Raw genomic sequence first — 25,939 nt, 5'->3', positions numbered from 1 at the left:
TGTTGCTCGATTGCTACAGTGAGATTATGACTTTTACTTAAGACAGTAATGTAAAATAAAACAAGTTAAGGCCACCAGTTAAGAGACTATTGTAAATATTTGTGTTCGGTATAGCATTTCAAAAGTTGTAAATTTGGTTAACTGATAAATTTGGTGATAAATGTCTTATTACAGATCTCACAAAATTCAGTGCAACAACAAATATAAAGACACAAACAGCAACAACAACAACAAAAAAAGATTTGAATTCTGGTCTGAGTTTAAATTTTATCATTACACCTGCGTTATTGTTCTTGCTCACTAGAGGGCAGCAGAGTCATGCAGAAAACATCTGTCAGAAAATCATCTTATAAGGTTAAAAAACAACGCAAATGACATCAGGGCAAATGAAAACATACAAGAGGAAAGTTCTATTGACAAATATGTTGCGTATATTAAGGAAACATATTTAAAAATATTTTCGTAATATATGTTGTGTTTAATTAACAGTTCATGTACGGCTTGATTCAGTTCACTACATGTTTTGTTATTTAGGAAGCAGAAAGGTCATCATAGTCACATTAATCTCCTGTGACAGACTGCCGCTCAGCTCCTCCACTTTCCTCCCCCACACCTTCAGTACGGCGCCCGAAAGCTCACGTTATCCCGGCTGTGCACGCAATTACAGCAACAGCAAAGTTTTGTGAACAGGCACGATTCAGTGGGCTTGCCTTTGACGAGGCTGACAACAGCAATTACCTCCTCTCACACAGTGCCTGAACAGTGCATCTTCTCGCAACACTGTAAGTCTTCAACTGTAATGGTAGAAAAAACATTCCAAGAACACTTTGTTTTTTAGATCAAATATTTAATAGTCTGGTCTTAAAATAGCATTCAATTAACCCAAGAAACAATTCAACTGGTGGAGAAATCTAATACAATAAAGCATGCTCAGTATATGTGCTAAAGCATGAGGCATGTTCAACAACACATTTTTGCAGTAGAACCTCAGCCACTTTGCAAACATGAACATCCTTTAATAGACAATTTAGTGAACGATGAGGCACTCTGATGTTAGTGTGAAAAGTTAATGACTGAGTCTCTATATTGCCATGAAGACTGCAAGTGTAAGCTACCTTTATGAGGTCAGGAACAGACAGTGACCCCAGATTGTTCAGCTCAATCATGTGTGGCTTAAATTTGAAGTAAAGGTTCACAGCAAAAAAAGGTTGTTGAAAGCAGCTGAGGCCTTAGAGGAAAAAAAAAACATCATGGAAAATGTTCCAACAAATATTGTTCTGGAAGATCACTATACAAAGAGGAACAAGCTCCAATCATTTTACATTTTTACAGCAAAGTAAAACTTTACAAATTATGCTGTTAAATATCATGAAAATAGCAACCGATAAATCCATACGTCATCAGAATGAGGACTACGTTATGTACATCTTACACATTAGAACAAATAAATCATGCAGTGGCAGCAGACTTTCACATTTAACAAAGACACCTGGCCACCAAATCAGCTCTGCAGCAGCATCTGGGGGAAGTCGAGGGGGTGATTGCTGCTACTACAGTAGTCAGAAAAAAATCCAAAATAGGCCGATAATAAAACCTTTGTACTTTATCTTTCAGTGCAAATCCTTCTCACTCATATAAACATGTCTTCTACTAACAGTCTTTAAAAAAAAAAAAAAAAAAACAATGAAAAAACTTATCAGTTTTACATTTTCTGCCAAAATCTCATGAATAAATACATAAAGCAGATAATGATACACACTTACTGGGAACTAGCATAATTTCTGCTAGAATAAAACACAGAGTTCTGCCATTAAAAAAATCCTTAAAACAGTTGTGTCAAAATCCTTATTAATGTTCAGATAATGCAGTATATGGATGAGTGTTACACACCCACACACATACAAAGAGCTGGATATTATCTTCTTGAAATATGACACGTGGCAATATGTTTATATAACAGAATCCTGAAACCACAAATATGAAATTAGATGTTTATGCAACTGCATGAGGCAAAGGTTTAGGATAAGAATTACTGACAGAGGACCTACTATGCTCATATTTTTGTTCTTGGGCAAAGCTAAAGTAGCTTTGCACAACTCACAGGTGAAAATAAGCCTTATTTATCTTATACTGGGCACTGTTGAAGCACTGTTGATTCATTCATCATCCTTTAAGACTTCTCTTGCTTTAAGCCTTCTGATTGTCTGGCCTTCCTAACCAAAGGATGGAAAAGCAGTTGGGACTTGCCTGAAACGGAGCGAAGAGTACAAAAAATTATCTGAAGTGCCATTGTGACCCCTTGCACCTTTGGTCTGTGATTTCCCTACACACTCCAAGCTTGTACAGAGAGAAAACATCAACCTCTGCTTCAAACTGACCTGAGTTTTGTGTGGATGGTCATTAATTGTAATGTGAGCAGGGTCTCTTTCCAGTTGAAGACTTCACAGTTTCCACTTGTAAAGGCATCTCTTCAGACGAGAAGTGGCAGGGAGAGAATGCTTGTCATTTTCTTTCAAACTACATATGGCTTTAAATTATAAATTCACCTCTCAGTGAGAGACTGTCAAGACTGAATATAATTGTAGCAACTTGAGTCAGTGGAAGGATATTTAAAGGAGAACATTCAGAACAGAACTGAAAATGCAGGACTTCTTAAGCCACACACACACACTGCTTTAGACCAGTCACCAGATTTGTCTCCCTGCAACAATTATAGAAATGAAAATCAAATTGAAGGATCGCAGTTGTGACACATGAGAGGAGATCCAGCGTCTGTCACAGAGGCACAAGTGCAAGAGGACAAAGCGGGACTTCCACTGGGAGATCTAAAAAAAGCATCTCTATTAAAAATTGTCCAGATGTGCACCAGAAGATGACTTTTAAGGGAGATCAGACAAACTTACAGCAGGTAAAGGTTTTTTATATTATGGAGTTATTGTCAGCTCCTTTAAAAAAAAAAATCACACCTCATCCGTATGACAGTAAACAGGGAAAAATCCTATTTAAAATATATAAAAAAAAGAAACGGAATGCATTAATATCAGGATGCAGGCAGAAAAAGTAAAACATTTGCCTCTCTTGCATTTCCACCACTCAGGTGTCCCTGACAAAATCACCAACATCCCAGCTGCAAAGCTGCTTGGAAGTCAAGCATATAACCTGTCGCTATATCAGTGATGCTAACAAAAAAAAAGAAAAGAAAAGAAAGCATTTATAATAACAGTGATAAATAAATGCATAAAAAATACAGCATTAACTGTTGTCATGTATTAACCCCTTAAATTCTAATCTTTCTGTCTTTCTAAATAAAAGAGTTTCATCCAAATTTAGTGAGTAACAGCTTCCAACTGTGAGTTCAGCCAGCCTTGGAGTGGAGATACTTGGGAGAATTGTGAATTGCAAAATGTCTTTTTCTGTCCTTGAGAGATTTAACAAAACCCAGACGTTAGTGGTTCTGTTTTAAAAACTCTCAGCTCAAACAAATGCTACAGTGCATTTTATTCTTGGCAGCACCAGACCAAGTGTGCTGATTGTGTTTGTAAAAGCATGGCGCCGAGTACTCCAGGATGGAATTGTTCTAGCTTTGTAGTTTTTAAAATTTTTTGACATTGTTATAGCAGACTGGACAAGTAAAAAGGGCAAACAGCTGCTTAGAATTTGTTGAAACTCTGTTGAAAACTCTATATTTGTAAAGATTTCTCTCCAATAAGACAGAGCCTGATGTATGTTCAGTGATCTTCAAATGATAGATAGATCAATAGATAGGTAGAGATAGACAGATCGATGATAGATCGATAGATAGATAGATAGATAGATAGATAGATAGATAGATAGATAGATAGATAGATAGATAGATAGATAGATAGATAGATAGATAGATAGATAGATAGATAGATAGATAGATAGATAGATAGATAGATAGATAGATATGCAGTCATGCAGTACAAACTGTTGAGGTCTAAAATAACAGATGACAGAATAGAAGACTTAATGCAAGACTAAACGGGGTCTGATTAAACACTTGTTTTAAACACACAAAGTTCATGCTAGAATGGAATAAAAAATAAATTGTTAAAGCATTCTTCCATTAAAAAGAAGTAACAGTCTATATAAACTTGATTATTTACTCTTTCGCGTCCTCTTCATCAATACTTCTTGTTATCTTTTATTCTCATGCTTTGCATTTCATTGATCTACTCCACGCTGCTTCCATTGATCCAATTGTTCTCGTTCCTCATTCCCCCTCGCTCCTTCATCCTTTTTTCCCCTCTTCAGTCCTCCTCTGAAAGAGCTTCGTGTGGGGTGGAAGGTCGTGACTTGCTGTGGCCTCGAACCTCCAACTTCCTGTCCTGCAGGAAGTCGTGAATCTCTCCAGGCAAACACTGGAACTTCTCTTGAAACTCTGCCTCCACAGAGCCCTGCAGCTGGAAAACACCACACACATTCGCTTGCTCACTGAGGATAGATTGCTTTTAAAGATTTTTTGTGGCTAAGGTGGGATTACATAACGGCAGATGTAGCGAAATATAACCATGATGAGTCAGGTCCCAGTCAGAAACACCACACAAATTTGTTTAGTTATCTCCTACAGTTGAGACAGATGGGTTGTACATTCAGAAACGCAACCAGCTGTTGTCAGCCGTTTCTGCCAACACTCGAACAGCTCCAATATGGCTGCCAGAGGCCACATTGCATCCTTTAAATGCCCCACGTTGACGTCAGCGCTGCCTCTAAAGTGCGTGGGTGTGGGCAGACAGCAGCACCAGTTTGGAGCCTCATGTACAAGAAATGTTCTTGCCAAGCAGTGCATTTGAGCATGAAGCTTGCAAAGTGGTCGGTGGCAGATTTCACTGACTTTGGCTAAAAATAAATGAACTTAATTGTGGACAGAAAGAGAAACTTGTATTTACCTTTGGCTTCTGGTCTTGTATCTCTTGCAGGAGATCATTGTGTTGCTCCACCAGCTGCTCGTGGCGCTTTGCCTGAGTCTCCTCAAGCTGAGGATAAACAAACAGACATACAGTTTTATGGAGCATTTTATGATTGCAGAAAGACAGAGTTGCACTAAATGGAGAGAGTGTTGCAGCCATAAAATTTTCATAATTGTCTCTTTGGAATTCATAAAAATTCCTTTAACCTCATCTGCTGCTCACCCTTTTAATATTCTGGACGACTTCATTGACGTAGGACTTATTGATCTCAATCTTCTCTCTGGGAACATAGAGACAGATGGATTGGCATTGATTGGATCTGAGATAAATATTTTTCTCTTCTAATGAGACTAGATCAGTGGATCAGTGCATGAAGCAGATGAGCAAGCTACAGCAGCTAGATAAATAGTGAAATGTGTGTGTGTGTGCTTATAGATCGTACTCCTCAGCCAGATGTTTCTCTTTGGTCTTTGCTTGGTTGATCTTCTCTGTTCTCCTTCGATCCATCTGCTTCTTCAGCTCTTTTTTCTCCCTACAGAAGCAGAAAGAAAGATTAGAGCAAATGTTTGGGGAAAAACATGGTATCAAGTTTTTAGAAGTGCACTGGGTAAAAGTCTGGCTCATAGTATCTTTTGAAGAACAGCTGAAATAAGATAGGGTACATATAAAGTATCACGTACTTTAAAAAGACATCTTTAGCAAGGCTAAAAATCCAGAGCCATCTTGGTAACTCTTCCTGGCAATTATTTGGGTCGGTATTTGAAGAATTGCCCAGATGATGCCCTCCAATCTGTCCCTTTCTATTGTTAACCTTATTTTAATTGTCACTACAATGTAAAAACTGAAAGCGAATTACCACTTGAATCTGATTCAAACTAAAAGCTTTTTTTTATTTATATTTTTTATATAACAGAAGCCACGGTTTTACCATCATGGCTTCTGTTGTGGAATTCACATCTAATTTTTGCTTCCAGTGGAGTTGGTCCCTCTGGGGCCAATAGAAAATGCGGAGGTCAAAACGATCTTTCATGCCTTACACTGCAGGCTTACTTGTTGCTCCCAGAGTATTTAAAAGTAGAATGGGAGGGAGAGCCTTCATTTTCCCTCCTCAGTGGAACCAGCTTCTAATTTGGATTTGGGAGACAGACACTATCTCTACTTTTAAGATTAGGCTTAATCTTAACTAGATAAATACCTAAGATTACGCCTTAGCTAATCTTAGCTAGGTTTTCCTTTTTGATAAAGCATATAGTTAGGGCTGGATCAGGAGACCCTGAATCCCCCCTTTGTAATGCTGCAATAGGTGTAGGCTGCTCAGGGATTCCTATGCTGTATTGTGTTTCTTCTTCAGTCACCTTTCTCACTCACTGTGTGTTAATTGACCTCTCTGCATTGAATCATACTTGTTATTAATCTCTGTCTCTCTTCAACAGTATGTCTATCCTGTCTTCCTTCTCTCACCCCAACCGGTCGCAGCAGATGGCCGCCCCTCCTGAGCCTGGTTTCTTCCTGTTAAAAGGGAGTTTTTCCTTCCCATTTACAATCTAAAGTGCCTTGAGGCGACTGTTGTTGTGATTGGTGCTGTATAAATAAAACTGAATTGAACTGAATTATTAAATCACCTTCAATTAGCTCTAGGAGCCATTTAAGCATTTCAAGGTAACTGCCTATAATTTTAAGCTGTTAAATGCATGCTTTGTCTGTTTTTCTTCCACCATTTAATATGATAATACTAGGAGAATTTCTACATTAGTTTCAATTTAAAAAAAAAAAAATAATAATATTGCAGATCATTAGTTTCATGTTCTACAATATAAATATTTCTCAAAATGCTGGCAGCAGATATATGTTGTCATAATTAGGTGTCAAAACAGTGATTATGATTTCATTTGAAAAAGAAAATATGCTTATGTGAAAATGTACCTTATAAATAAATAAATGACATGTTTTATTTACTGGAATATGCAAATACATCCAAACAGGAACACTTCCAGAAATCAGTGTCTGTGAACACTGTGGATTTGCTGTGCCATCCACAAATGCAGGTTAAAGCTCTATCACACAATGGAGAATCCATATGTGAACATATTCCAGAAACGTTGCTGCCAAAACTCAAACTGGAAACCTGTTTGAGAACAATTTGAGATTTTCTTTTGGAAAACATGGAAACTACATCCTTTGGACTAAAGAGGAGTGGAACCATCTGGCTTGTTATCAGCACTCATTTAGAAGTCTGGACTTGGCAGTTTGCACATCTGGAAGGGCACCATCAGTGCTGAAAGGTATATACAGATTTTTATGGAAATATACATTCACATGCAGATGATGCTGTTTTTCAGGGAAAGCCTTGCTGATTTCAGCAAGAGAATGCAAATGCAACTATTGTGACAGCCTGGCTTTGTACTGGAAGAATCCAAAGCTGAACTGCAGTCCAGACCTTGTTTTAAAAAATAAGAAAACAGACCATTGTTAAAAAATGAGGGGATGCTACACAGTAGTAAACACACCCTGTTTTTTTTAGTTGTATTGCTAGGATCAAATTCAAAATGAACTCTTAGCCCCCTGAAAGCCTACTAGTAGTTATCCGTGCAGCTCTTTTCTGAGCCGAGTTGTTTGCATCAGAAGTAGGGAGAACGGTTTCTAGTGGTTGTCAAACCACATCTTTATTCGTATATACCGACACATCCAAACTTGTCATTAAGTGTAAAGGGGAGGTTGTCAAATTTTGTCTTTATGGTATAAAGACCATAAAGAATGGCACCATGCCCTGCAAAAATCCAACCTGCTGTTGCCTGAAGCAGCTCAGAGGGAATGCTCTGCAAGCTACTGCTGTTATGAAAATAACTCTAACACCATGTGGAATTCCTCTGAGCTTAAAGACCCGTGAGACTTCAGTCACAGATTTTTATCTCACTTGTCACAGATGTCTTTGAGCTTCTTCATCTGGGTGTTGTGACTCTCCTCAGCCAGACTGGTCAGCCGCTCCGTCAGCTGGAGGGAACAAAGACACTGGTTCACACAAATGCATTTTACAGACATGCTCAAAACTGAAGGCGCTAACTTAACACAGAGCCTGTCAAACATCATTCTTATTGCTATACAACCTGGGGGGGAGAGACTTTCTGTCATGCCAATCATAGCGTGATACTTATTAGCAATTTGTCTTTTGGGGAAGATGTTATTATGAGTTTCCCTTGTCAATAATACTTCAATCAAAAGTGAAGAAACTATTTTTTTTGTTTTAAAAGTTCGTTTTGTTAGATTTTACCGTTTTAATGTGTTCTCTCTGCAGATATTTCTGACTATAGTACTGTTCCTGCCTCAGAGCCAGAAGCTGCTGATGCTGCTCTTCTCTCAGCTGCTGCAGACGGTCGTCCTTCTCACTGTCCGAGTTCGAACTCCTGACAAGGGCAAATCGAAGATTTTAAAATGAAACACTTTCCCCTCTCTTTCACAGTAAAATAACAGGTGTTATTTCAATATGATAAGAGAAAAAATGTTATAATTAAAAAAATACAAACATAACGTGTCTGTGTGTGTCAGAGTTATTACAGCTTTAAAATGTTTTTCTCTTTTTTTCCATTTTGACTTTGTAATTTTGAATTCGGTTTAGTTTTAGTTAGTTTTATTTTATTCACTATAATAACGTTGGTGTGCGTACCTGTTCTTGCTGCATTGTCTTGCTGTCTTCTTGTACTTATTGTTGAACTCTCGGAGGAGCTCTGACGTTTTCTTCTGGTGTCTCCTTACTAACTCCTTCAGCTCTTTAAACTGGCGTCTCTGCTCCTTCTGGTAAACTTTGGACTGCTGCAGATTCTCCAAAGTGCACACTGGGACATCTGTTACCATATGTGATCACAGATCATACAGTGTATGATTAGTTTGTGTTAAAACTCCGGAATCATTGTTTTTTGTAATTCAGTTCAGTGAGTGTATGCCTGCTGGAATTAAGTCAAAGGCTGCCTCTATTGTTTCCCCCAGGATGAGTGTGGGACAAGAGAGAGCAGTGAGCATGGGGAGTGCAGAGAGCACTAAACAAGGATTTTTTGGGAAGAAGACACAGCATGGGAGTCAGGGGAGAGCATCGGGTTTCGTGTGAACTGTTTACATCACTGTAAATAAACGCACCGCTCATCATTAAGAGTCCTGCAACTGGGTCCTCATTCCCCACTTCCCACGGTCTGCCACACAGACCGTGACAACTGAAGTATTTCATAATGTCATTCAAAGTACACAATGCACACATTTTTAGTCATGTACAAAAAGATTTCCAAGCCTTACTGCTACAAAAAGGATACAGAATTTCTTTTAATAAAAAAAACCTAAAGTTTATTATCTATAAGCACACACTGATGACTATACTAGCAAAATACAAATACTCCAGTACACCTTCTCTGTAAAGGCTCTGTGTAAACATGCAAACCACGATGAGCGACTGAGAAACCAAGTAACACTTCATGCTGTCAACCAAGAGGAAACCTCACCTTAAAGTACACCACACTTTATAAATGAAATGAATAAACAAATAAACAAAAAAAAAAATGATGCCATTCATGTTAATGACTGTGATCATATACTTAGTAGGAATGTATTTCCTGAGATCATTAATCAATAAAGTTCATTTTCCCTGCTTCTATGAAAACAGACTTCTTCTGCAAGCCTTTAGAAAAATCACAGGTTTAAGACACGCATGGATTGGCTTCACTTTTCAGACCTAGTCCTAGACTCACCCCTATATAAACATATATAATACACATTTATTTAAGATACACTCAGTGCTAATTTTGCTCTTAATTATTTTTTAAATTCGCTATCATTGAATCACACTTTCAGACCAATCCAGAGAATTAAAATAAGAAATCTTAATGTGTAATTATGTAAATACTGACCTATCAAAACACTTAAAACCAGGTCTTCAGTCTTGGCTGCTGGTTTGGCTGCATCTAAAATGTAGAAAAGAGAAAATCCATACTAACTCAATAAAAAAGTAAATTTAGTATTTGTTTTGTTAAACGTATTACCATTAGAATATCTGCAGTTCACTTTTATCAGTCATTTAATATTTGAATGAATGTGTGCATCTTCACTTGCAAGTGCTAACTACCTGTTGTGGCTGCCTGTTGATTGGCTGCAGAAGCTTTGGGTGTGGTGGCGATGGGGGTGTGGCCCGGTGGGCCAGAGGCCGGGCTAAGCCCGTTTTCTAGTGGAGCTGATTTCAGATCAGTCTTACGCTCTGCACAGCTTTCAGTCTCCTCCTGGAAATCAATACCAAGACCTTTTACAGCCAAACTTTTAGCTCACGAGACAAAGAATGAATAGAATCGAAGCAGGTCTGACCTCAGTCTGCGTGTCCTCCTCACCATCCTCCAGAGTCAGGGCTGCCAGCTGTTTAGATCTTTGCTCCAGAAGGTTGACATAGCGAATAGGGTTCGATAGAGCCTCGATTACATCTAGAAGAAATATGAACAAACACATACAGAGCTGATGGCATTGCATTGAGGACTATGTGGACATCATGAATATGGTTATGTGTATGTGACCATATCAGTTTGACTAACATGTAGCAGTTATTTAAAACAGGAAGAAGTCATAGTTTTTGTGTACACATATGAAGATAAAAATTGAAATGCTAAAACCAAAATCAAGTGAATAACTAAAAGACCATTATTGTATTAAAAATACACGCAAATATGAATTAATTTATAAAAATATTTAACTTTGTATTAATTCCCCTATTTATTTACATCCTTATGTAATTTTCATTTTTTCACCATTTTTATCTAATATTTTTTTCATTTTACATGGATTTATGTCAATTTTTTGTTACTGTATTTCTTTCCATTTGCCAAATTATGCAAATTATGAGTAAGTGGATGAAGAGCATATGTAATGGGGTCCTTTCTTTCTTTACTGTATCAGACGAATAGCAGTACTAATGTTTATTTATGTGATTTGTATTCATGTGATTTGATTTGTGATTTTGTCAGTTTTGGTCATTCATTAAACAAACAAACAAACAAAGCTTCCCCACTGCACTCTGGACTTTAAATGCATAAACAATGTTCTGAAAGCTCTTCAGCTGATGATCAAATAAAATATTTTAGCCGTTTAAGACACTTGTGCTCAATCATGTGGGTGAGACATTAAAATAATAAAACCTTTATTCTATTGAGCCAATGAATATGTTCAAGAGATTTACTGCAAGGAGTGTGTTTCTGCTAATGGATGAGCCAAATAGACGCAAAAACAGGAGCCCACTTCGGCCATGATTGGTCATGATATGTCCTGTAGGTGGCACTACAGAGCTTGGGATCCTACATGTGTTGAAAAACTGTCACAACAGTGGATACTTTCGCTGTAAGCCACCTTGCATAAATAAAGACACTGCCCTTTCCCCCATGTTCTTTTATGTGATGCTTGGTTTTGTTATGAAAACAAAAAACATCAGTTAGTGTAGATATTTGGTTCTGTGATGCCATTAAACAGTCCAGAAGTTTGTACCAGCAAATGTATCTGGGACATAGTCTTTGACTTCAATGTAGACGAACACAGCTGGCAGAATCAGAGACTGGTTTTTCTCATTCCTCAAGCCGATGTAACGATAACCTGCAGAGTAACAGATGCAACAGTCATCTGGTTCATGTAGACAGATAAATATTTAATGCAATGCACAAAACCCCGGCAATAAAGTTAGTTGGCAGTAAGAAATGCTAAGTGTTTTCAGACCAAGCAAGAGTGAATTCAAACTACACAGAAAAAAACTTATTTAGTTCACATTGTTTGTGCCTCTGCAACCTAATCACACAACTAAAGTCTGAACATAAAAGTCAGGATGTTTCCCGGGAGGTAAGGTAAGTAGAAAAATCAAGAGCCCCAAAATATGATCAATGACACAAATATCAACGTCTGTACAGTCTCCACAAGCATGAAAAGCCAAAGAAATATTTATGTATGAATCTTTCGTGATAGGTGCCGTAAAACATCTACACATATAAAAAATGCTGATTTTTATTCTCTGTGACTTTTTATTTTATTATTTTATCATCAGTTCATTTCCTGGGAGTTTGGACAGTTATTGTCTGCTAAGCTTTATGACATATTGCTGTCTTTGTACAAGGAAAACACAATAAACTCCATAAGAAACATGGAGAAGAAAAACTGCAATACAAACTAGTGAACCCATAGAAACTCAAGCACACTCAAAGAAATCTCTAGGAGGTGTAGTTAGTAATAGCAGTCAGCACTAAAGATACAAAAAGGTCAGTATCTGATAGATAAATACTTTAACATTTAACACCAGGGTGAGAATCAAAGGTTGAAATGAATGAATACCTGGCCTAATGGCAGACACCGGAATAATTCGATGACCAATAAACTTCCCTCCTTCTTCAAAGGCAGCAATTCTTAGTGAGGCCAGAGTAGGAAGAATCACCTGTGAAAAGATTTGTCACAGTCACACTGTTAATAGGCTAATTAGTATGCACAGGTAAGACATCTGACTCCCTGTAACGCACCTTTTTGAACATAATCGGCTCTTCGTCCCACACTGGATTGATGGCATTGTTGTTCTGAGACGTTTTGGTCTTCAGAGCTTTCCGCCGAGTGTCTGCAGGGAGTCCAAACATCTCCACCTCCACATACACCCCCACTCTCCGCTCAGTCAGGAACTGGCCTGAAATGACCTGAAACACAGAGGATTCACTTGCATTTGTTTAAACATATACAGGAAGATACAACAAGAGTTATACCAATGGAGACTGTTTAAAAATAAAAAAATGCACTGTGAATATACCTTCACAGAGAGGGTGTTAGCTACAATGCCATCTACTGTGTTTTCCGTAAAAGGGTCAAAGTGTTTGTCTGGGCGCCTCATGAACTCAGGCTTCAACCTGTAGCCGCTCCGACCGTTGTACTCGAACATAAAGAGATTCAGCTGCATGGACAAATCTGCAACAGAAAATTGAAGTTTAGCATCACAAAGGCTTAAAGCATCAGTTTGAGTTTGAGCTGTACAGCTGCACTCTGGTTGTTGCACAAAAGAGCAGCAAAGTGGAATGTGTTATTTTGGGGAATCAGTGGCTTCTGAAGTACATTTTCAGTTGATCTGACTCTAAACAAGGGTAAGTGGTTAACAAATGAGTACATGCAAAGCCTGGATAGCCTTGGAAAGACTATCTCCCTTAATTTAAAATGCACTAAAAAGGGGGGGAAATCTTGAATGCTTTCTTTTACTAAGGCAGAAGCATTATAAGGCAGAGACATGGCACTCAAAAGAAACCTAAATGGGAGAATTCTGCAATTCCAAAAATGGCATTCCCTCTAAAATGTCAATAATGACATTTCTTCATGACAGTCAACGGTGGCACATAAAAGTCGCAATCTTCCAGTGCACAGTAGAGGTTTAATGTGGATTAGCACAGCAATTGTTCAAGATCTCTGTAGGGATGAGTCAGAGATGAACTGTTATGTTCGTGGCTCCATTTATTCAGATTAGTCTTTTAACCTGGAATTGGCCAATGGGCTTTCCATGATAGGAGACTTGCTTGTGGGAGGACTTTTATTAAAGGTCCTTGAAGGCACCTTTTACAAAAGAAAAAGAAAAAGAAAAAATAGTTTACCAATAGTTTGGTAGTTTAGAGCCACCAGTTGACATCCTGCATTCCAGAAGAGTTGAGGCATAAAATTTGATGAATCCACTCTGGTTCCTTTTGGGTAGATACGACTCAGCTGAGATTTATTATATCTGGTTAACAGAAGGTTAAGGACCATTATTTCATTAGTAGTGCTAACATATAGATTCATGTAAAATGTATTGTACTGAAACTGCTGGTATAGAAGCTGATGAAGTGAAAACTTAATCAGAACTTACTGAGTTACAAAGATTTCTGAAGGTTAACAGAAAAAAAGCAAGCAAAAGTGAGAAGTCAATGAAAAATAAAGTGATGGTGCCTTGGTGTGATGTAACTGTGGTAACTGTTGCCAAGGATACTCTACAAACTCCACTGGTGACTTTGTGAGATGCTCCAACGCTTTGGTCTCCACAAAAGACGACATGTGGTAACAGCGGGCTGCCTCTACACAAACACACACAAAAACGAGAACACACGCATTTCTGAGCAATTAGTTTGGTTTCAAACTTCCTGCATCTACAGAAAGTTAACAAATTGAAGGAATTGGATGAACCCATTGGTCTCTATGTGGGGATCTGGTGGCTCAGTTATTTTGTGGGGGCCACTTTACTGACATGTTTTTGCTCTTTTAGAGGGACATGTCAGTGTAAGTGTCTGAGTAATTACCTTTATCCTACAATTAAAGGTGCCTCTTCCAAGAGGACAAAGTGTTCACTGAATGGTTTGATGAGAATTAATATGATGTAAATCCTGTGCTATGATCTTCACAGTCACCAGATCTTAACCAAACTGATAAATTATAGGAGGACTGAGGTGTTAAGTGCTCAACATGACTGTGTATAGATGCGATTGCAGAGCTTTGCAGATATGAGCTGCAGGTCTGTAGCAACCACAGGGCAGTGTCAAAATATGTGGTACAACCATAAATATCGTCTACTTTTGCTTATGACTGGCTGGCTAGTTCACTGAGAGAAAGAAGTTTTGTTTGATTTTTGAAAAAAGTTTTTATATTATATTATGGCAATTTGTTTTTCCCTTTGAGGGACTGTTTTCAACAGATTCATCCATGTGTTTTATTACTGACATCAAGCTACGCACTGGTAGCTCAGTTTTATTCACACAGCAGTTACATTTTATATTGTAAAGAAAAACACCAGTATTTACAAGAAAAGCCTACAATTAGATGGTCCCCTGTGAGCAAGCACCTGGCAACAGTGGGAGGGAAAAAGTCCTTTTTAACAGGAAGAAACCTGTGGCAGAACCCAGCTCAGGGAGGCGAGAAAAGAGAAGAGATAAAATAGAAAGAATGAAAAGAGGAGACTGACAAAGAGAAGAGAAGGAAGAATTCCCACAATCACTCTCTCTGCACAGCCACAGACCCACACGCATAAACAACAACATGGGACAGTGAATCCTGATTTACACAACTCTCTCCAACTCCATCGCCTAAACACCAAATAAGGATCTATCTTCTGGGAATTATGTTGTTCCATTCTTCCAGTAGAGTTTCAGAGACTTGAAAGATTCATCCCAACCCTGAAATTTTCTAGACATGTCTTTTGAACGTAAAAACACAGATCTACAACCCAGGTGGATCAGATATTTAGGGGTTTTCAATTTACTAGCTCCCTATGCCAAACTCACAACATGAGCATAGTGCAGGTAACTATGGGCTGGGATCATGTGATCTGCCTATTGCAAGCTCTATTTAGGTTGAATTCCAGCAGTCAAAACACATTTGGCCCTGAATAGCTCCTGCTGTGTGTAAAACATTGACATGATCCCCTCTTCACACATTATCATCTATTAAAACTGATTAAGTCACTTTGTGTTGAGTTATCCTTTCATTTGTCACCTGACTTTACTTTAGATACCAATTTTAATTAAAAAAAATCTCTCTCAGTTAATCTCACACCCTATTTCGTAAACACAGTGAAGGCCAAACTTATGCATTATATCATTTATATTGACTTACAGTGGATATCACTACAAAATAACAGATCTCTAGTGAGCTTTTCTTACTCTTGGAGGCTTCAAAGGAGTTGAACTTGGTAGGCTGGACGTAGTTAACCAGAGTTGACATTTCCTCTGTTGCCACTGCTTCCCGCTCAGCTGAGCCCTGCAATAAATGACAGAAGGAATAAAGTATAAGCGTCACACATCCAAAGCATAGTTTCAGTGAGATGAGATACATCTTTTTCCATAACATCTGGAGGGAACAGCAGCTGTCATTTGAAGCAGACATTTTCATTGTTTGCAGTCCTGCATTTCTCTACACAGCACTTAGTAACAAAAAGAATGGCAGCAGCAACAGAATCTGACAGGAAACACTAATACCAACACAACAATAAAAATATACAGCAAAATGAAATCCATCGACTTTTTAAACAAATACACAAACACTTGTGCACACACTCTATGTCCGACCTGCTTTTCATTTCATTTTTTGTTTATTATCCTGTTACTTTTTGTTGTGCTTTTTTATTTGTTTCAACCTTTCACTCTCGTCTGTGTAATGAATTCTGTCTTTCTGTCTCAACACCTAACATGCTTGTCTGGTCTGTTTGATATCTCTTGCCACATTATGTCTCTTCTACTTTTATTCATTTACATTCAGCATCATCTGAAACTTAAAGGGGAACTCTGACATCAAACGCATATCAAAGACTGTTTACAGCTCCTGGGGAGTAGTTTAAAACAAAGTGAAAAACACACATGTTATATAAAACCTCTGGTGGCTCTAAACAGAGTTGCATAAAATCTGATAAATGGCCTTAGGTGATTTCACTCAAGACAGTGAGTTTAAAAGTTAGAAAGAAGGGAGCTTACCAGACTTCTGAAGCCAGCTGATCACCTTTGCTCAAGGCTACATTAGCTTTTGATACATGCAGTGCAATAAATTCCCCAGTAGCAAAGATAGAGGTAGAACAAAGTATATTTAGATGCATATATTTAGATATATGTTATAATCTATAACATATATAGAGGTGTCAAAGCTCCTGATTAATGGTACTAAAGGGTACATTAGGCGTACTAAAACAATATCAAACAGGTGATTTTGTATTTTCTTTTGCAGTCTTTTGCACGATCTCATCTTCTATAAAAATTAATAATTACTAGAGATGGCACGATACCACTTTTTTATGTCCGATACCGATACCGATATCATAAATTTGGATATCTGCCGATACCGATATGAATCCGATATAGTGTATTTTTTAATCAATAAAACGTTTTTTTAATATCTTGCTGCATTTTGTATAAGTTTACACTCAAGTTTAAATAAATAACAACACTAAAGCTATTCTGTTATACCTGTATGTAAAAAATACACTGCGCCCAAAATATTTCATAGTTCAGCAAAACCAATCAATCTAATAAACTTAAACATACTCCATCCTCCCTATTCTGGTATTTTAAAGAGTACTTAGCAGAAATATTAAGCAACCTAACTAATAGGGTTGCAAACTCCCAGCAAAAAAAAAATAGGGAACCACCCTCCACCTCATGATGCTTAATCGATGTAATCAAATTTAATTTGATACAGGGGGAAAAATGCACAGAAATAAATTATTTTTCAAGAATAATTAAATAGATTCAACATCTTTCTTCAACAGAATTGCAGACTGCACAGATGGTGCCTTCCCAAAGGAAAAAGTAGTATAGCTTACTAGGGTATATTAGACTTAACAGTTACTATATACAGTAATGGACTACTATATATTTTACATCAGATTAAAACTTTGGGTGTAAGATTCAGATAATTATTTATTAAAAGCTAGACATTTTAAATGAGAATAAGAAAGAAAAGTATGTCTTTGTGCCCCCTTTTCCCTGTTCATGCCCTATCGGCCCCCCTGGCTAAACTTTGCTAGATCCGCCCCTGCACAGTTACCAGCTACATAGAAAAAGATCCTGGTGTAGAAAGTAATATTAAATAAATTCTAACAACAGCTTATCAAGCTTAAACGTGCTGCTGTTGTTCAACCGCTGGTTTCCTCTTTCTGGTGAGAAGTGGGCCAAAAACTAAGAAGAGAGACTCGACAGAAAAGCCGATCAGCTGATCATTAAGCAGTTTCACGATTGAAGTAGCAGCAGCAGGAGAGAGAGAGAGAGAGAGAGAGAGAGAGAGAAGCAGTCGCTCCATATATCGGTTGTTAAGCTTAACGCTAAAATGCTTTACAAACATTCAGAGATGAACTTACACACTTGCTTTACTTCTCTCTGGGATAACTTCCTCGGAGATGAAATGCTGGTTTGGTAGGGAAGCTACAAATACACACAGCCGCTCTATCACGTGATGCATACTGCTGCAACATGCTAGGTTATGAGCCGAGTTACGCCATGTAGCAAGTTTTGTGAGGTGCTTTTTTGATATTTAATGGATCGGATTACATTTTTTATTTCTCGCCGATATCCGATCCAGTAATTTGGGTCAGTATCGGACCGATACCGATACGTAATATCAGATCGGTCTATCTCTAATAATTACTGCAACAAAACCTTTTTGTGATGCCAAAGCTTGGAAGAAAGTACAATTAAAAAGGCTTTTAAATACATATTTAATGCCGTTAAATGGTTAATTTTACTGGAAAGCAGGATGTTTTCCTAAATCTGTTTCCTCTGTGCTGTACTTTGTTATAATATAATGCAGATACACAGAAAGAATAAAGGCTGAGAGAGCAGCACTAAGAACTCATCACAGAGTGGGCATTAACAGCAACAGATATGAATCTGTCTGGGATGAAAGTGGGTTGCAAAGGGGCTTGCAGATATGCAGAAATTGTGGGCAGGCTGAAGCAACTTCAGTTGCACTATGATATCACAATACAATGGCTGGTCAACTGCAGTGATTTTGTGGGAGCAACATTAGTATGATGCTCTAGCAAAACCAACATCCTGGTATCAGACATACTGTATAACCCCCAGTCAGATAAAATGATAGTAAAGTAATGCTACATAAGTGCAGTCACCTTATTAACAAAAACTGTGAAAACAGAGGAAAATGCACGAATGGTACAGATACGGAATAAGCCACAAGAACCACTGGAGAGACAACAGCAAAAATAAAGCACAAGCAACAGCAAAAAAAAAAAAAAAAAAGCAAGTGTTCACAACAACCCACAACAACAACAATATTCAGGGTTCAGAACAAGATTAACAATGACAATGGCTTAAAGAATAAACAGCAAAACCATGAAAATAAACAGCACTTGTAAACATTAACTAATGGCGACAGCAGTGAGGGTGACCCTCTGTCAGCTCTGTTCGATGTCACCACTGACCTTTTTACCATCATCATCTTCATCATCATCATCTTCCTCACTCTCAGCTTCCATCTCTGTTAAAATTAAACAAGTCTTCATCATCTCTTCATCTCTTTGTCTTTTTTTTCAGATATAAACGGCCAGAATAACACAGTTATTCAGCTGACACAAGAACAGGATTTGCATTCTGCTTGAAAAGCAGAATGCAAATAAAATACCCTCACATAAATACTTCAGTTTAATGAGATGTGTCCTAAAGCTGGTGAAAAGAGCTAGAGACTGATAAAAGTATTCACTGGAGGAAACTTAGCCTGTGAACTGCTAATCAGGTGTGATTGATATAATCATCCAGGAATTATCCATTAACATGACTGTTTGGAGCAATTTAGCATATGCCTGAGAGCAAGGACAACAGATTTTCTCCTGAGCTGTACAATAAAATCTGTGCACAAATAAACTAATAATAGATAATCATGCACAGCATCTGAGAAACACATGACAAAGGCAAATTTGTGCACCAAAGAGCAGAATATAAACCAAGCAGATAGTGGAAGGAGTTTAAACAGCCCTGTGCTTTAACTTCTCTGGTGCTGATTATTCAGCCCACTCAGGCAGTCGTTGTCTAAAGGGTCACGGCCACTGTATGAGCATGGACTTCAGTAAAGATGCTGGTCTGATCTTCATTCATGGTTGTGCTCTCAATTGCTGTCCTGTTTTCAGAATCTCCATGTCAAACATGTCAATAAGGCTCCCTTATTTCCCTCTGCTCTGCTATTTAATTGCTGAAAAGAGCTTCAGACCTCATCTGGGATGTCCTGCTCATTAAGCATCCCTGATGAGGTGGAGTAGATAATACTTTGGGCCAAAGGATTTTACAAAAAGTCATGATGGAAATTGTGGTTTAAAGAAATGTGCTGTCCTCTGATAGTGACCTTTCAGAAAACTAAACACTACAAAATGATTTGGGGCAGTAATCACATTATTTTTCCTGGGTCTTTAAAACAAATTTCTCAGGGACAGTGCTGAAGCTCCAGCCACTGCGCCTTTTTCCAATGATGCTGATTACCCGATGACTCATGTTTGTGAGGACATACGCCTGCTGAATGTGAAAACACTTTGAAAGACACACAGTGAAAGCGTTTTTTGGACATCTGATGCCCTTAAGTTACAGCCGGAATATGCCTGGGTTTTTAACATTTCTCCAGCCCCGTGCAGCTGTTGAAACCACAGAAGAATTTACTGTCTGTCGTATTTGTTTATACAAAGGCTGTCGTAGTTGAATACATTTCACTTGGATTTCTGGGCTGAAAAAAAAGTCCTTTTGTCTTTGTGTCTTACCTCCTGTGTTGTTGCTAGGAGACACTGGTTCATTGCTCTGATTGGCAGGTTGGTCCATCAGTCTCTTTGTGTCTGTGTTATTGGAAGGTTTGTGGGATTTCTTGTTCTTGATGAGAATTTTGCCCATCAGCTCCTGAGGACTGGGCAGAGGGACACCTGGCTCCAGCTGCAAATACACACAATAGAAGAGAAAACAAAGACAGAAAAGAGAGAAATTAATTTAAACTGCAGTCTGATCCCAAAATAGACACTTTGAACACTTTCACATGTCAGTATTTCTTACAGGGTATTTGTCCAGAGGGTCAATCAGAAGAGCTTCTCCAAAAATGGATCGACAGTATTCAGCCATTTTAGCCTGCTGCTTCAACCTGATAGATGGGTAAATGGAAAATTACAGATATAAACAAAAAGATCTTATGATTCAATCAGGATATTAAAAAACATAAATAATGAGATTCTCACGAGTCCACGTGGTTTTCAAAAGACAGGATCACAGGGAAGGGTGAGGTCTTGAATGCGCATTCTGCAATAGCTTCAATCACCTCCTAGAAAATGAAAGACAAAAATACATTGCAAAGTGGCTTGCAGATATTCAAAAACTCAAGGCAGGTTTTTTAGGGAAGACCTTACATATTTAAGTAAGACAGTGTTGTAATGCATCTATTACAACAGCATAGCTTCGTAGTAGAAGAGCCCTGTTAAACTGGCCATCCCACAGTCCAGACCGTGAACGGCTGAAATCATTTGGCACATCATGAAACAAAAATTACAGAGTCAGGACTGTTGAACATCTAGAATCCTATGTGAGACAAAAGTCCAGCAATGGTCTGGACGTGCAGATTACCACTTTATTGAGACATGATTCTGCCTCTTCTTACAATAGTACATTTTGTCAGTTTCATTTGACATGTTTTCTATGTAGTATTGTGAATAAAATATGGGGTGTCTGCAATGCTATAGTTATTGTGAATTCTTAGGGCCATGATAATCATGCACACCAAAAGTACAACAATCCCTCAGAGAAAATGAATGTTTTTAGCCTGCTTTTAAAAGTTAATGGTTGACACATTTTATGTATTCTAGCAATCAGGACCATTCAAAACAAACACAAGTTGGCCTCTTTAACAAGCAGAAGATCTAAGCCAGATGACTAAGAGGTTGCAATTAGCTCTTAAACAGTCCAGAATCATTGCAGATGGCTTGGCATTTTCATTCAGCCACAAAAACAATGTGAGCAATCAAATTCAGAAGGTTTAATCCAGTTCTATTTATATTTCAACAGCACCAAGACAATTATTGTACATGTTACAACATTATACACAAAAAAACCCAATAACTGCCCTATGAGCACATGCTTGGCGAGAGTGTGGAGAAAAAAAAATCCCTTAAACAGGAAGATGTCCAGCAGAAACTGCTTGAGGGAGGGGCAGCCAGCTGCTATGACCGCTTTGGGTGACTGGGAAGCAAAGAGAGAAAAGAAGAGCATATAGACCAAACAACCAAGAGGATTAAGACGAACCTTCTGGAGAGAAAACACAAAATTGTACCAAACATATTCTTAAATGGCTTCCTAAATGTGCACTCTTAACTTGCATGATTTAATTCCCACTTAGACACACCTTAAAGGAGATTTCTGAAGTCATGGTGAATCCATGAGTGATGACAGGTTCCTCCTCAGCAGTCCGTCCTTTCCACACATCCAATTCCACACAGCGGCACCCGGCCAACAGAACTTGCCTGTACATTTCTACTGAGGAGCTCCCGGCCAGCTGGCCCGCTGAAACACAAGGACAAGAACAAATGATGCAAAACAAGGCTATAGATTTAAATACAAAGCTACTTCCTGGAAGTAAGTCTGTGTAGGCTCTCAGTCACTGAGGTCATGGTAGACTTGAGGACTTGAAAAGAAGGAAATTACTTCTTTTTGCTTTGTTAGAATGTTTCATCTCTCATCCAAGAGTCTTCTTTGGTTCTAAAACAACTCATGAAGAGTCCCAGGTATTTAAAACATAGCAGGATTGCCCCTTAGGATGTGATCCCGAAGGTTGTTCGTCCATTTATCGTATGAATAGTCACATAAGCCAAGATGTGAAATAATGCATGGATTATTAGTGTCACACCTTGTCTCCTTGTGTAATAGATAACCAGTTCCTTCAAATATTTTCCTTTTTTTTCTAACTGTTGGACAAGCAGGGAGTTTGCATGCTTATAGAAGCAGAAGAAGCAGGAGACACTTGAATCCCACCAGGCCACGATTCCAAGCTCTCTTTTTAGGCCATCTCGTTTTAGACTCAGGTGCAACAGGCCTCAGGTCTGTGCATAATTTTGATGAAACTGAAAAATGTTATGTGCATGTTAAGTCGCTTTGTGTCCCATATCCTTTATGTCTTCATTAATGCTCAGCCTATTTGGAAAAATCTGGATGAGATCTGCAATTGGCTCATTTACATGCCATTAAAGTGCTTTTGTTGCTGCAAATGCATACTTGTTGTTTAGCAGAGGTGTTTTTCTGGGATGTTGTTTAGCTCAGTGTCACTCTGAAAAACTATAATGGCTCTCTTAGTAGAGCTGTGTGTTCCCCCGATACTCTGCTTTGTTGGCAGAATTAAACTGTCAACTTGAAGAAGACTTTGGACGTATTTGAGTCGCAACTAATAAAAAAGTTTGGTAATTCACCTTTTCTCCTGTTTGCATCAGTTGTTAATTGAACAGACAAATATTTTATTTTCTTCACGCTCACACATTTAAATCAACTCATTTGTTCTCTCCCAAGAAGTTGCCAATGCCTATCAAAGAGAATGTATTTGGCTCAGACCGGTGATGGAAAGTAATGGATTTATTGCTGAGCTTTTAGGACTTGTGCATGCGTACCTGTCAGGTAGGTATTATGCGATGAGTTGATGAAATAGTGAGATATCGGGAAGCTCATGTCTTCAGACTGATCCAGCTTTTCTGGTGGAATGACTCCATTCTCATCACTAGACAGATAACTGGAGAACGCCTGGAGGGAGATCTTGCCTAAAAATATTGTTCACACAAACACAAAAGACAAAAAGTGAGAACCCTATTTCAACAAAAATCAGTTCAGGACAATAAAAACGGGTCACTTTGACTCTTACTTCATTTAGGCATGATCAAGACAATCTAATGAAGTTGGGAAAGTGAATTTGAAAGTGCCGTAGAGTTTGGTGGCACACAGGCTGGTATTTCAGAAGCTGCTACTCTTTTTTCCTACACAACCATCTCTAGTATTTACAGACAGAAAAAGAGAAAATAGCCAGTGAGCGTCAGGCCTCTATGAAAAAAAATGCTTTGTAAATGCCAGAGGCCAAAGGAGAATGACCAGACTGCTTTGAGCTGAAAGGAAAACAGCAGAACTCAAATAACAGCTCGATACAACTACGGTACATCTCTGAATGCACAACATGTTGAACCTTGAAGCACATTGGCTACTGCAACAGAAAACCACACCACATCTAAAAAACAGGAAAGGATGCTACAGTTCATACAGGCTCACCAAAAGTGGACAACAGAATATTGGAAAAACTTTGCCAGGTCTGGGAAGTCTCAATTTCTGCTGTAATATTCCGATGATTGGGTTTGGAGAAAAAAAACATTAAAAGATGGAATCATCTTGCTTTGTATCAACAGCTGCTGTCGGTGGTGTAATTGCGTGTGGGATATTTTCTTGGCACACTTTGATCCCGTTACTACTAAGTTATCAACATTTAAATGCCAGATGAGTTTTGTTGCTGAACATGTCCATCCCTTTATGACCACAATGTGTCCATCTTGTGATAGCTCACAAAGCTCTAATCATCGCAAACTGGTTTCGCCAACAAGACAATGAGTTTACTGTAATCAAGTGGCCTCCACAGTCACCAGATTTCAGACCAGTAGAGCACCTTTGGGACCTTGGGAATGAACGCCATTTTTCTATAAAACATCCTGTCATTTGGTGATGATAATGATGGAGCGCACAGGCTGACACGACTGTCCACAATGCTGTTTGGTGTTCAGTTGGGCTGAGATCTGCTAAATGTTAGCGTCATAGCATCATTGTCATACTCATTAAACCCTTTAGTGACTTGTCGCCATCCTAGAATAAAGCTTCAGGTTTTTCCTTTTTAATTTCTCAACCCTCCTCTATAAGGAATTTTTAATTTCTGATAAGGGAATATAATATAATATGAACATAATCATTTGATCTCTTATATAGCAGCAATGTTATCTTATGGGTGAAAAAAATCTGTAGTTTATGTTTGATACAAAGTAGATACCTAAATTTCTTCTAGTAGGATCTACACAAATTACAGAGTAAGTATATAGGTGGGTTAGAAAGGTATTTTTGGATCAACTTGTGTGGTGAAAAAACAACAACAACAACAAACAAACAAACACATAAAACCTCCAGCAAAATCTGGTTGTCTAAGTGTGTACCTTGCTTCAGTTGTGCCTGGTCATGTTGATACCTCTCCATCGCAGTGTGCGTCTGTGCAGGACGAAGAGGTGGGTAGAGGATTTCATTGAGCCTTGGGTCTCTCTGCTTATTGTTGATGAACTCTGTCATCTGATCGACTGACAGCATCCCATCATTGGCTCCTCTGCAGAGCAGAGAAGAGTCAGGTTGAAAGTGAGAGCATTAGAGGATAAACCTTCTCAGAAATTTGTATGCTGTTTGTGTATTTTTGTGGAACCACTGCTGGAGTGCTGCTTAACCTCATACTCTTGAAAAACTGTTTTTAAAATGGGAAGAGTGCTATTGTATTGGTTTTATCAATTGATTAAATCAATTAAGTTAAATCAATTTGCAAGGGTTTAGAACGTTTGTAGAAACTGGAATACGTCAACATGTTTTCATGTGTGATGAGAAACCACTAGAACAAATGTACAAGTGGTATGCTGCATAAATCTGCCAGTTTTCACATTGTACAGATTTATCTACTGCTTTCCAATGCTAGAAAAAAACCCAGATACAGAGAATTACTACTACAAGTACAAGTGTAGTACGAGTACTACAAAAATTATAGGTAAACATTTAAATAAATTTATTATTATCATCCTTTATTGACTCCAGTTTCTTTGATGCAGAAATGCCCTGTGATAATATTTGAGAACAACTAGATGATACGCTTCATTTTTTTAAAATATCAAGTTGTCATTCTAAGTGTGAAGATACGATGTGAAATTTCAGATTGGGCCTATCTCACAATGGTTCAGGTCTCAGTCACACAGACCTAGAGACCTGTTGGCACTTATCTAGCAACCACCAGTCATGCGGGAAAAGTGTGTATTCTGTGACTAGTAAGCGAGTGGTTGCTGGAGGTTCCTGACATTCTCTTGCATAACAAACTGGTAGTAAAGAGGTATATGATGAAGCACTGAAAAGCTCCTTGTGATTGCTGTGGTCTTTACTAGGCTACAAGTAGTTTGCACAGATGTTTGCAGTTTCACTGCAGCTCAGAGAGAAAAAGGTAGAATGTCTATTTTGCAGAATAGACATTTTTTTTCCTAGTGATCAGTGGTCGCCAGGGGGTTGCTGACTGGTCTTAATGAGGTCTTAATCATCATATATTTCCAACTGCATCAACTTGAAATAAAAAGAAATTGTGACGTATTGTCTTGTTGTTCAAGAAATTAATACAAATAGATTTAGATTTAGACACCTTTCTGGTTCTAGGGACACAATTACATTTAAAAAAAACTCCAGGATCAGGATTTAGATGGGCTCCAGAAAGCTAATTACTTCTAACAAACTGGTCCAGTTGCATAA

The 25,939-nt window shown here is 38.2% G+C and overlaps 1 protein-coding gene across 1 annotated transcript in view; it reads right to left on the bottom strand.

Annotated features, from left to right (window-relative positions):
* Positions 1-826: 826 nt before the first annotated feature.
* The window catches only part of plcb1 (phospholipase C beta 1), a 36,473-nt gene continuing 11,360 nt past the window's right edge, over positions 827-25,939 (bottom strand). Inside the window, exons 9-32 of the mRNA XM_084948054.1 lie at positions 24,607-24,770; positions 23,038-23,184; positions 21,786-21,943; positions 20,629-20,711; positions 20,450-20,534; positions 20,167-20,332; positions 18,847-18,902; positions 15,584-15,680; positions 13,921-14,005; positions 13,550-13,674; positions 12,724-12,878; positions 12,446-12,613; positions 12,264-12,363; positions 11,433-11,537; positions 10,269-10,381; positions 10,036-10,186; positions 9,821-9,874; positions 8,593-8,770; positions 8,200-8,332; positions 7,846-7,922; positions 5,374-5,463; positions 5,154-5,211; positions 4,911-4,997; positions 827-4,424 (exon numbers count right to left, since the gene is read on the bottom strand). Of these exons, the coding sequence (XP_084804180.1) occupies positions 4,272-4,424; positions 4,911-4,997; positions 5,154-5,211; positions 5,374-5,463; positions 7,846-7,922; positions 8,200-8,332; positions 8,593-8,770; positions 9,821-9,874; positions 10,036-10,186; positions 10,269-10,381; positions 11,433-11,537; positions 12,264-12,363; positions 12,446-12,613; positions 12,724-12,878; positions 13,550-13,674; positions 13,921-14,005; positions 15,584-15,680; positions 18,847-18,902; positions 20,167-20,332; positions 20,450-20,534; positions 20,629-20,711; positions 21,786-21,943; positions 23,038-23,184; positions 24,607-24,770 (2,788 nt within the window). The 3' untranslated portion in view covers positions 827-4,271. The remainder of the gene's footprint in view (positions 4,425-4,910; positions 4,998-5,153; positions 5,212-5,373; positions 5,464-7,845; positions 7,923-8,199; positions 8,333-8,592; positions 8,771-9,820; positions 9,875-10,035; positions 10,187-10,268; positions 10,382-11,432; positions 11,538-12,263; positions 12,364-12,445; positions 12,614-12,723; positions 12,879-13,549; positions 13,675-13,920; positions 14,006-15,583; positions 15,681-18,846; positions 18,903-20,166; positions 20,333-20,449; positions 20,535-20,628; positions 20,712-21,785; positions 21,944-23,037; positions 23,185-24,606; positions 24,771-25,939) is intronic.

The sequence above is a fragment of the Perissodus microlepis genome, chromosome 13 (assembly GCF_051167445.1).
Source record: "Perissodus microlepis isolate ML-2025 ecotype Zambia chromosome 13, ASM5116744v1, whole genome shotgun sequence".
In the NCBI taxonomy this organism is placed as follows: domain Eukaryota; kingdom Metazoa; phylum Chordata; class Actinopteri; order Cichliformes; family Cichlidae; genus Perissodus; species Perissodus microlepis.
This window is presented reverse-complemented; position numbering and strand designations above follow the sequence as displayed.